The 12,725-nt window shown below is 41.0% G+C and overlaps 1 protein-coding gene across 1 annotated transcript in view; it reads right to left on the reverse strand.

The window, feature by feature from the left end:
- Nucleotides 1-12,493, reverse strand: part of hivep1 (HIVEP zinc finger 1) — a 94,310-nt gene extending 81,817 nt beyond the window's left edge. The window contains 2 exon segments of the mRNA XM_055157086.1: nucleotides 8,320-8,451; nucleotides 11,447-12,493. Of these exon segments, the coding sequence (XP_055013061.1) occupies nucleotides 8,320-8,359 (40 nt within the window). The 5' untranslated portion in view covers nucleotides 8,360-8,451; nucleotides 11,447-12,493.
- Between the last annotated feature and the right edge of the window lie 232 nt (nucleotides 12,494-12,725).

The raw sequence follows: 12,725 nt of genomic DNA on the forward strand, positions 1-12,725 counted from the left end.
AAACACAATCCAAACTTTTTTCGCAGTCGATCCAAGGACGATCAAGGAGCAGCCCACTCCCACATCCCGCGCACAAATCCAAAGAGACGTGGATGAAAGTCCGAAGTCGGAACTGGTGGAGCCGGATCGCGTCAGAAGAGTGACACAACAAACATGCGCCGAAGCACCGACATTATTTTTAACAAGAATAAACCAGAAACATGATCCAGGAATAAAAACATTTGGCTTTAAAATCGGAATAAACCAAACACTTACTTCGGAATGAACTTTGATTAATAATAAGTATGAGGTCCATTCCTTATTATAGTCACAGCGCTGTACCGAACGGAAAACCTCAATGCAGGAGACATATGAGGGGAAAAGTACAGTTTGGCGTGAAAACCACAAAGCTGCACCTGCTCAGACCCACACACTTTAAATGTCAACACAACCGAATGACTGAGCTGCGTCCTCGTGCGCTTACAATACTAACATCTCAAACTCTATTTATACAAGGATGTAATAACCGAAATATTGTAATATCGTATCGTAAAAGGTCTCCCAATAATATCCTGGGCCATCGCAATACAGGGTGTCCCAAAAACTTTAACATCATCGTTGAAATAACCTCAAATTTTCACAGATTGTATAGAAACAGGTCAAGATTTTATACATAATGTTTATTTTTGTTCTGTTCTCAGCTTGAGCCACTTCACTCCCAAAAAGAAGTTATTTTGTGTCTTGGAGTCTGCTGCACACACTCACCCAAGACAACATTTGGAAAAACTTCATCAACTGGCAACAAATTTGGACTTTGTACCAAAAATGTAAATAGTTCAGCTGTTTATGCAGGACTAAAGGATCTGGTACCAACATCAACATCATCACTGAGCTGGACTAAGTTGTTTTCAAGGTAATTGCTTTTCAAATGATTCAATGATTAAAATGATAAAAGCAATTAAAAGCAATGTTAATGTTAAATTTTAAAAGCAATTAAAAGCAATTTTAAAAGCAAATTATTTGAATTATTATACTGAATCAAGGGTCTCTTATGGTGCAAAACTACCTGAAAACAGAGGGAAACTACACAGACCATGATCCTTTGCTCCATATCAGTGCAGACTACAAGAAGAAATAACAGTTCTAACACTTTTGAGTCTTAGTTCTTTGGGTTAAGTCTTGTCAAGGCATTTTAAAAAGGAAAAAGTAACAAATTCACAGTTTTGTTCATCTTCACAAAATATTGCAGTAAATATGGTACTGTGAGATGTATAATTGTGAAAAGAATTTTCAATACTCAATACTCAATAATGATTCTGATACGACAATGTCAATAAAACAACGAAAACTGACACTTTCATTTAAGGCTACGTTTACACTGAAACGAATCACTGTATCACCGTATCACCATATCGGAAATGATCTGCGTCCAGACACGTTGTTTCTGTGTCCACAATCCTTCTCTATCCACACAGCTTTGAGCAGATTTATTTACGTTTTACAGAAATGAAACTTAAATCCACATGGCTCATTTGCATAAACTAAGAGCTAAAAAAAAAGCTCACTATTGTGCTCTGATGTGGTTCAGCTTCTGTCGGACTAAAGGACACGACTCAGTGGAATATGAGTGTTCTTTCTGTGACAGAGGGGTGTTCTGCTGACGGTGAGTCTGTTCTGTGTTTCTGTCGTGTTGGAGATGGTTCATGTTAAGTTTTTCAGAGATTATACATCTGCAGGTTGTACTGATAGACCAGACATGTCAAACTCAGGACAGTGATCTAATTATATTTGGCCCGCGAGATCATATCAAGTATGTGCTGCCTGCTGGCTACAGATAGACTATAGAGACATTATGTATTTACCTTTTTTTTTTTTTTTTTTTTAATGACGCTTGTTCGTGGTTCAATGTTTAAGAAAAGGTTTAAAAAATGTTTCAGAAAAAGCGCTTCCTGGACCTCCAGAGGATAATACACAGCAGATCCAACTCAGTGTTTGTCTTTGGGAAGGGAAGTCAGTACAAAGATGCAAAAAAACCCAAGGCACTCACTGGTTCAAAATAAAATGCCTTTATTAGTTTACGGCATTTTCCACAGGTGAGTCTCCACTCCTTCTCTTCCAGGTGGAGCAGCCCTATTGGTGGGTTTTTGTATTTAATTCACATGATTTGCTCTCAGTTCTGTTTGTCCCCTGATCAAAGCCATAGGCTGAAACGCGTCGGGACTTTTTAAGTTGTCCATTAAGACATGCCGTAAACTAATAAAGGCATTTGATTTTGAACCAAGAAAAGGTTTAACTTTACATATCTCGAAAGAAGAGAAAACATGCAGATAGTGAAATTTTTCAATAAATATTTAGTTTGGCCCACGACTTAATCCCAGTTTTTAATTTTGGCCTCTATGAATTTGAGATTGACTCCCCTGTCACAGACACACATTTATATGAATGGACATATATTCTAGCCTCTTAGTGTTTTGTCTGTGAATTACTTCATGGTGCACAGAACTACATCAGAGTATCAGTGTTTTCAGGCGTCCACACAGTGTCGGATCAGATCTGTACTCAGATGAAATCGTGGGAGCTGGAGGCACCAGATCCTTCTGTCTTGGAGCTGTTTTCAATCGAATTAGTGTGAACGAACACTGCACCCACAACCAAAACCATTCGAATACACACTAGTGTGGACGGGCCTTAGACAATAGAAAAGAGTAAATGTTTAGTTTCAATACTAGTTTTCATATCGATCAGAATGTGATGTTGGATACTTTCGACAGCCGCACTTCGTCTTGCTCCGTTTTTAATACAAGCAGTGAAAATTAAAGTTTCGATTTTCACTATTTTCCAGTTACAATAAATGACTTTTGGAACATTTGAAAGGATTAAAGAATTAAACCGAGACTCGGGTAAACAACATGTTTTTGTTTAGACAATTTGTGCAGCCACAAAGATCACACAATTGGAACGGCTGTAATTTGCAAATCACAAAGACTGCAATCAGTTCCCTCCAAACAACTAAATATACTCTGTTATTCTGTGGAAAAGATGCCCTCCCCTCCTGTGTGTGTCAGATGTCCTCCCTGTGTGTCACGGGTTAAGTTTATCAGTTTAAATTTCTTTTCTCAAGATGCGTTTAAAATTTTAACTTTCAAACAATTAAAACATTTGAAACATTTGCATCTATTTCGAAACTAGTTGTGGCCTTTAGTGCATTTGAATGATGGAAATTCTAAAAGTAGACATTTGGTTTTAAAAATGATTTACCAGTAAAAGCGAGATGGAATGTCACATGGTTTCTGCAGACGAGTGCAGGAGGCTGAACTTTAAAAACAAGGTCACAGTGATGCGTGTGGGAGTTTGGTGGTTTCTAAACTTATGTCCTGAGATGTGAACTTGAATTAGTCTGAGTTGGCCTAGTCTGATTTAGCTCAAGTTAGTCCAGTTTAAACGTCTTGCAAAACTGACTCTTGTGAGCTTTAAAGTTGCTTTGTATAACTTTTTTGGTTCAAGGTTCGTCAAATACTTTTCTCCATAGAGATGTTACTGTTTTGTTTGGAGTGTTTCACAGTATGACATTAAACTTTTCTATCTCCATGGGTAGGGCTGAACAATTTTAAGAAAAAAAAGATACTGCGATTTTGATTTCATCCACAATTTTTTTCAAATCAAGTTAAGTGCACATGAACATTTGCAAACATCACAGAAACTTCACCAGAATCCTGCAATGATGGGCCCTAACTATGTGTCAAAACGATACGGGCTGTGATGGGTCCTCTCTACTAGTCTGATTCATCAGCTGGTTTCACTTCGTAGAAACTGTCTGACCTCACAGCGTTAGGATTCATTCGCTCAGCGGTAGGCGGGTACTTTTTTTATTTAACCAATGTATATAATGCACCACAAATGGGGCTGACTGGTATATTAAGCTTTTCCCAAATCCCGTAGGAAGAAGGACAATAACGTCTTTCCCCTTGATAAAATTCACCAAACATTCTCTTAGTTCCAGCTTTAAATCCTCGATCTCGGGAGTCGTTGACAACACAAAATGTCTGACTCTTCGCTGATTGACTGGTGCCTGAACTCACACTTCTGAGGTTCTTGCAAATCGTCGAGTGTATTCCAATTCCTAATCTAGTCACAGAGAGAAATTAGTTTGAGTGAGCTCTACACACATTTCCTGTACTCAGTTTTCTTTTCTTTCAGTATGCATTGAGTAATAATGTGTTTAATGCAGCTTTGAGCACATTTGTTTATGTTTTACAGAAACAAAACTTAAAACCACATGGCTCATTTGCATAAACTATAAGCTCTCAAAAAAACAGCTGGCTCCTTATGCATTGATGTGGTTCAGTTTCTGTCGGACTAAAGAACACGACTCAGTGGAATATGAGTGTTCTTTCTGTGACAGAGGGGTGTTCTGCTGATGGTGAGTCTGTTCTGAGCTTCTATCGCGTTAGACATGGTTCATGTTAAACTTTACACAAATGCTGGGTTTAAATTCTACCCTCCGAGCATTCTGGCGGTGAATTACTTCGCGGCACATAGACCTAAACACAGATGCAAAAATCTAAATCGACAGCGACAAGGTGACGGCGGCAGTGTGTGTTGAATCGACGCAGAACTAAATTTCATTTAAATTGCGCTTTAGGAGCACTGCAAAAACAACACGGCTTTGACGCTCAAAAAATCGTGTCATCTGAGATTGCAATTTTTGGTTCAAAACAATAGATCGTTCAGTCCTACTCCATGGAGACCAAATCAGACCAAGTTACAGGTCAGGTCTGTGGAGAGGCGACCCCGCTCACAGTCAGAATGTCTGTTTCTCTGGGTATTTTTGAGCTATGAAACCACCTGTAATTGAATAAATGTAAAGTAGAGCTGTTTAATGTCACACTGTGGAACATTCAGGCAGAGCAATGACATCTCTATAGAAAAAAAAATAAAAGTTACACAGTGCACCTTTCAGCCATGTTATAATGTTATAATGTTTGTTTCAGTTTGTTTTTTTCACATGTTTGAGTAACTTTAACTTTTTTTTTACTAGTTTGTCTACATCTCCAAAGCTCCAAATGCTTGTGATGTCATGAAGTGGTAGTTTTCAAGTTAACAGCTAATTTTAACTGTTAGTTCTGTATAGATTTTCAATTCCAGGGCTGAAATTATCCAAATGATTCTAATGAAGGTGTGTGGAATTTAAAAACACAGTGGAGCAGGATTACAATTAGATATGTTCCTAAATCGTTCGGTTATATTTTAGAAAAAGTCTTTTCCAGTGACTGCACCCAAACACCAGCTGTCCACACACACACAAACACACACAAACACACACAAACACACACTGCTCATTCACAAACGACTAAACTCTCGGAGCAGAGGAGAGAGTGGAAAGTCAAACATGAGCTCGTGTGTTCCTTTTGTCGAAGCTTACATGAAACTCAGGCCTCGAAAACTACTCAAATATTCAGCAAACAATTCAAAGTTTAAATTTTAAATTTGAGTCAAGACAAAGAAGAGCTGAACCCGCTTGAAACTGGAAAATATTCAAGAGAGAATGTCCAAACCTCAGTGTGTGTTTTAGTAGCAATGGCAAAGAGATGCAGGCTGTGATAAACCAGGACTAAACTAGGACTAAACAAGGACTAAACCAGGGCTAAACCAGGACTAAACCAGGACTAAGACAGGACTAAATCAGGGCTAAACCAGGGCTAAGATAGAGAAAACCAAGAATAAAAAAGGACTAAATAAAGGACTACACCAGGATTAAGACAGGAACAAAACAGGATAAAACCAGGACTAAGACAGGACTGAGACAGGACTTAACCAGGACTAAAACAGGACAAACACAGGACTAACACAGGACGAAGACAGAACTAAGACAGGACTAAACAGGACTAAAACAGGGCTAAGACAGGACTAAAATAGGATTAACCAGGACTAAGACAGGACTAAACCAGACCTAAACCAGGACTAAACCAGACTAAACCTGGACTAACCAGGACTAAACCAGGACAAACACAGGACTAACACAGGACTAAGACAGGACTAAATCAAGACTAAACCATGCCTAAGACAGGGATAAACCAGGACTAAACCAGGACTAAACCAAGACTAAACCAGGATTAAACCAGGTCTAAACCAGGACTAAACCAGGACTAAACCAGGATTAAGATGGGAACAAAACAGGACAAAACCTGGACTAAAGCAGGACTAAACCAGGATCTAAACGAGGATTTAAACCAGGACTATAAACATATGTGCTGTAAGTGAAAGGGATCAATTTCACTGGATAATCTGATCAAGGGTTTCCGCTTCCTGTTTATAGGCACCATATTGAGGACTTTTGGCCCCGACACAGGATATTAAGTGGATAATAAGTACTGGATTTAACAACTTCTGGAGTTAAAAACAATGCCTCCTCATAACAAGCATGTGATGTGAGGAACAGACTTGATACTCAAAACCGATTCTGATTCTTTGGGCTGGTCTAAAAACAACAGGAGGAACTCTGCCATTGCGTGAACCCAGAATGTACCACCATCACCACGGCAACCAAGCAAAAACACTAAGACTAATAATAGATGTTATAGTTTCTCTTTTAAATTTAGAATGAATCACAAACACAACAATCCACAGCAAACAAAACACGGACAACTTTTAACATTTCAGCAACACAACATTTCTCAAAGACATACAACTCTTACTTAACAATTTTCCCAACATTTCAGAAGCGATTGTAAATTTTCCAACTGGCAAAATGAAAGAATGTCTGATATTGGGGCTGCACACTCAGAACAGTGTTAATAATGCAACACTGGCAGAAGCAATGACTCATATCACAGATTCAAATGTGTAACACCAGGTTTTAAATGGAAATGCGACTATAGACAGATTCTATTTATTATTGTTGTCAAACCCGCAATTTTATTTTTAAAGCCACAGTATGTAACTTTGTAGTCCAAAAAATAGACAAGAATAAAGATATAAAACCATGCATCCTTAATAACCTCGTTTACATGATGGGTTTTAATTCCAGATTAATTGTTCTGAATTAAAATATCATCCTTGGAGTTTACATGGAAATAATAATCCCAAATTGAGGTTTACATGGGAAACTCCTTAAATCATCTTTATTTAATTCTGTTCAACGTCTGGGGGTGGGGAAGGTTCTGGTTGGACAGGGACACGAACATATTTATGTCGAACAGAAGAAAACGCACTTTGTCGTTACACCACGGACACAAGCACAATCCAAACTTTTCCGGCAGTCAACCGATGATAATTGCGCAGCTTTATGCTTCATGCTCTCAGCTGAGGAGAATGGAAGAGTGTGAGGCTGCTCTACCTCAGCCCACTCCCACATCCCGCTCACAAATCGCAAAAAAGCAGTGGATGAAAGTCTGAAGCCAGCTGGAGCCGGATCATCCGGATTGTGTCAGAAGGGCGACACAACGAACATGTGCTGAACAACCACAATTATTTTTAAGAAGAATAAACGTGAAACATGATCCAGGAAGAAATTAATTTGACTTTAAAATCGGAATAAACCTCCCACTTACTTCAGAATTAAGTTTAATTCTGAATAATCATTTTCATTAGGAAATAAGTGTTTACATGCTCTTTTTAAGGCAAAATAAATTTTTATTGAGAATTAAATTTTTTTTTTTTTAAATTAAAGCTCTCATGTAAACGTGTGACATGTGAGGCTTGCATCTCCATAAACCTGACTCTTATTTAGCCTAGAGGAAAAGCTGCTTGTTTCCATGGAAATGTTCCTCTGGCTGTTTTCTTACACAGTAGAACATATGCAGACATACGTCACTGTCAAAGCCTGAGCTCGTCTGATCTCAGAAGCTGAGCAGGGCTGGACCTGGGCAGGACTTGGATGGCCACTGGCAAAAACGATTGTTGTGTCCTTAGGCAAGACACATCATACATGCCTAGAATAAATGTGGTGTGTGACTACTGGGGCGACAGAACAGACTGGCAGCCTCACTTCTGTCAGTCTGTCCCAGGGCAACTGTGGCTACAATAGTCTCTCACCACAACTGAGTATGGATTAATTAACAGTCTCAACAGTATTTATTAATTAACTGATCTATCTCCATGGAGAACGTTCTGAGGGTGTGGTTTCTGTTTTCATGGAATCAAGCAGGTGACATTACACCTTCAGAAAGTTACATACTGTAGCTTTAAATGAGTGTAAATTAAAGCATGCACATTTTAGACATAATATAATGTCAACAAGTGTACTGGGACATTCCAAGTTCATAATAGTACAGTAGAGGAGAGGAGAGCTCAGTCTGGTGTTTCCCATAAGGTGCGGTGCTCGTGGAAAGTGGGCGTTACCTTTCAGATTCTTGGGGTTGTTTTGCTTGGTCCGCGGCATCTTTCTGCCCCTCTGATTCACAGGTGCATCATGGGAAAGTTACAGGAAGGGCTTCGCGTCAAGTTTAGTCCTGGACTCGAGTCAGGAAACATCTGCAACAGGGAAAACCAGTGAGCAATACCGGGAATCTAACCCACAACCTCCAGGATCAGGAGGAGAAAGAATCAGCACTCTGCCACAGGAACACACACACAATTCTGTTATTTAAAAGGGCCAAGATTACACAATTTTCTGATCTGTGTTAAAATGTCCACTTTCAAACAGAAAACACTCTGATCCACTTTGTGATGTCATTTGGTAATACAGGAAGTGCTCCACTGTGTTTTTAAACTCAATACACCTTCATTAGAACCATTTGGATAATTTCAACTCCAGAAATTGCCAATATCAATTAGGGCTGGGTATCATTTAGAAGTTGCCGATACAATAAATACCTCGATGCACAGGCCACGATACGATACATATGTTGATACAGTGCACTTTAGATTCGATACGATATATTTCAAAGCGATTTGATACGGTTCAATAAAAAATAAAGTCTAAATCATGTCTGTGGTAATAAAGTCTTTATTAAACCACTTCTTGTGCAAAGTTAATAAGGCAATGTTCAGACTGCAGCCTGAAGTGACCCAAATCCTATTTTTTGGCCCCAAAGTGACCTGTATCTGATCTTTTAATGTCAGTCTGAACCACACAGATCTGATTTTTTCAAATGTGACCCAGGACACTTGGAATATGTGCTCCTGAAACCGATACATATCTGATCTTTTGACATGCGACTTCAGTGTGAACGGTCAGGTCACATTCATCCACCTACACGTCATCAACAAGCGACAAACGTACACAAATGTTCTTCTCGTCATATGAAAATTGTTAATGAACTCTGTGTCACTAAAGCGAAGCACATCACCACTCACCACTCTTGGCTACGTCTCCACATCCACACATTCCTTTCACCGGACAAAACACCACGGCCAAAAACCTCGTCCTTCTCGTTCTCAATCTCCTCCTTAAAACAAGTTGTTCATGTTCTGGCTCCGGTACGAGAGGAACTTTAAAATCTCCAGGTGCTCAATGCTGCGTCCATGTTTGGACAACTTCTGTAAACACAGAGACGCTCGCTGCGGTTGTCGTCATCGTGTCTCCAGTGTCACATGTGGGACACTTTTGGGCCGTTTAATGTTCACACTGGAGTCACATACAAGTCGCATTTACTGTATTTTCCGGGCTATTAGTCGCGCTCTTAACCCTCCAACCGCATCAAAAAACGACTGCGCGCCCCACAATCCAGAGCACCCTATACACGAATCCACGACTTCAGTAAACTACAAAGCCGCACCACCCGCAGAACACACAAACACACATGGAGCAGACAGCGACCGCACAGCGAAACACACCCACAGACACACTCATCACTCCACGCCGACGAGGAACGGAACGAAGGAACGGTCCCAGACAGCACCCTCCCTACACGCCACGACTGAACAAAGTCCAGAGTCACCATGAACGCGCCAAACAAAGTCCCACTGACCCATCCAACTGTTGTGTTTCCTTTAAAGTCCGGTGCGGTTTATTTGCGAAAAAAAGTTAGAAAAAAGACCATATAATGACAGTGCGCCTTATAATCCAGAGCACCTAATAGCCCGGGGAAATATGGTAATTGGAAATGTGAACATCCTCGCAAAAACATCGGATTTCACAAAAAAAAAATCCAAATCTGCAAGTCTGAATGCAGCCTATGAAACATTTTCACCCATTTTACTATTTACAAAAAAGTGAAAATGTCAAATGTTGCATAAAAGAGTTTCCTTGGACTAAACATACAACAAAACTGTAGCACTTAACAAAATCATTTAGTGAAATATACCAAAAAAACAAATACTCTTGGTGATATATCGATACAGCAGCACGCGATATCGATAATGTATCATCACATTAAACAATACGATATAGCGATACTTCGGTATTTTTGCACAATCTTGACTGAAGTAAAGGTAAAAAGGAGCTGCTTCGTGACATCACAAGGTGGGACAGAACATTTTGAGCTTTGGAGATGAAAACAAACTAATAATGCAGAGTTACTCAAACATGAAATGAAACCAAACACAACTCGAGGTATTTTTTTGAGGAGGAAACAACGTTCTAACACGTCTTAAAGAGTCAGACTTGTGTAATATCCAGGAGCTTTGATACGGCCGTTCATCTGACTCTAGAAAAATGCAATTGCTTGATTTCGATTTCGTTTAAATGTAAAGGAAACGTGTCCAGACAGACGAGCGTGTATACCTCCTGACTCACACTGAAACCTCGCAGCTGTTCTCGACACTGCTGTGGCAGAGTGGTATCCTGTCTCCTCCTCTCAGTGGGGAGGTTGTGGGTTAGACTTCTGAGTGTGCATGTTCCCTCTGTGTCCCTGTGTCCGAGCGGTCGCCGTTTAAGCGCAGACTCTCAATGCTCCGTAGTGAATGAATGATAGAGAGTCCATTGTCCAGACTGTATCCAACCGCACCGCAGGCATAGAGTTACTATAGAAACTTACAATGCATTAGAATGTGACTCTTACACAACAGAGGTGTGGATAAAGCTGTTAGAACAATGACAGAAGATTTTTTGGAATTAAAGAATCCTGAAATTTGAATTCTGCAAACAAAATCATTGAGAAAAACTGGTCAAATCTAAAAAACGCTGTTGCCTTTTGAGCAGTATTACAGCTGGTGCATGTGTGACTGCTGCAGAAGCCGTGACCCTGTCCTGAATGCTGATTTTTATCTCTCCTTCCCCGACAATAAGCGCAATGTTACCGGTTTAACGCCGCTCTGCCCCCTCTTCTCACAACCACAACTGGCCCTTTTACGCCCAAGTCACAAGCACATCAGATACTACATGCTAATAACCAAGACCACACAACTTCTCTAGGGGTTTCTGATCGTCTTCTTCTAAACATTTACGAGCCAAAACATGCAAATGATCGCATGGGAAACGCTACAACAGAGAGATAAAAACGCTGTTCCAGTTTGCGTGAAAACGACAGCAGCAATTTACGCATGCACCACGGCTGTTCATTGATAAAAATCCTTTCTTTCTTACCGTTGCATCATAAAATCGTAGCCATCAGACCCACGCAGAATAACGCATCACCTGTCCTGGACATATTAACGTAGTGGGAATGTCTCAATAGCCAATCATTGTTCGCTCGCTTTTCCAATATTACATAACTCTTACTACAACTGGCTGCTCGTGGATGCTCTCCCGTGGCGCTACAGCAATGACATCATCCCCACGGGTCGTATTTTCCACAAAAACAAAATTAGGGATGCGAAATCTGGCGGCGTGCACCGAGACGTACGCGTAAAGACGGTATCACCAGCCTGGTGTTGGTGATTTTTTATTTTTTTTTCTTTGGTTGTGTTTTGGCGCAGAGGCGAAAGGGAAATAAAAGAATTGGCTACGTACAGGTCGTCTGTCAAGATGCCAAGCGCTTTTTGAGGGAACACCCTGCCTTAAACGGCGTGCCAATGGAGTGAGAGCGCATCCAAACGTGGACACATGCCAAATAGTTGTAGGAGATGTCGCTGAAACTGGACTGTTATGTAAAAGTGCAGGGCGTTGGGTGTTTACGCGTGAAAATAATGGTGTGCAAACGTGTTAAAATTGTGCTCATGATGTATTAAGTGTAATAAATTGGCGTGCGTAATTTGGATGAAGAAAAACGAGGTGAATAGAGCAAAAACAATACATGGGAATAGCGTATTTTTGAGCCTGTTGCTACACGTGAACGCCCTGCGAAGCACCGAGGGAGGAGCCAGGGAAAACCCCTCAGTCGCTGCAATAGCTGTGGCCTGACTCAAGTCTATTCTGAACGTACAGCGCCGCGCTCCGTGTGTGCTCCTACGGTCCGCTGTTTATTTACCACACTGTTAGCAATGTCAGCACGCACTAAACACGCCAGGCTCACGCACAGTCACCCTTTAGCCCCTCTGTGTCCGCGAGAGGCGAGCACAGAGAGGCAGGCGGACCCGAGCGAGCCGAGCCGTGCGTTTGGGTGAAAATAGCTCTCAGCAACACAGCCGAAAGGGAAGTTTAGAGCGAGCTAAAAGTGCAGAGCGAGCACACGAAGGCACACGCACGTCCGCTGCAGCCACAATGACGCAAAGTGACGGAAACAGACGAAGCAAACCCATGCGTGAAGACGCAAATGCGTGTTTCTGGTACTCACGGATGCACTTTGATCCGCTGTCAGGGGTTTAAAGGCCGTATTTGTGCCCAGGACGCGCGCGGAGCTCTGGGTTTTCTCTCGTTGCTTTGCGCTGCCTCACTTTCTATTGCAGGAAACAGCCACTGACGTCAGCGGGGGTCCCGTCTCCGC

Source organism: Boleophthalmus pectinirostris, unplaced genomic scaffold, assembly GCF_026225935.1.
Source record: "Boleophthalmus pectinirostris isolate CB_2022bp ecotype Guang Dong unplaced genomic scaffold, ASM2622593v1 HiC_scaffold_21, whole genome shotgun sequence".
Taxonomy (NCBI): Eukaryota; Metazoa; Chordata; class Actinopteri; order Gobiiformes; family Gobiidae; genus Boleophthalmus; species Boleophthalmus pectinirostris.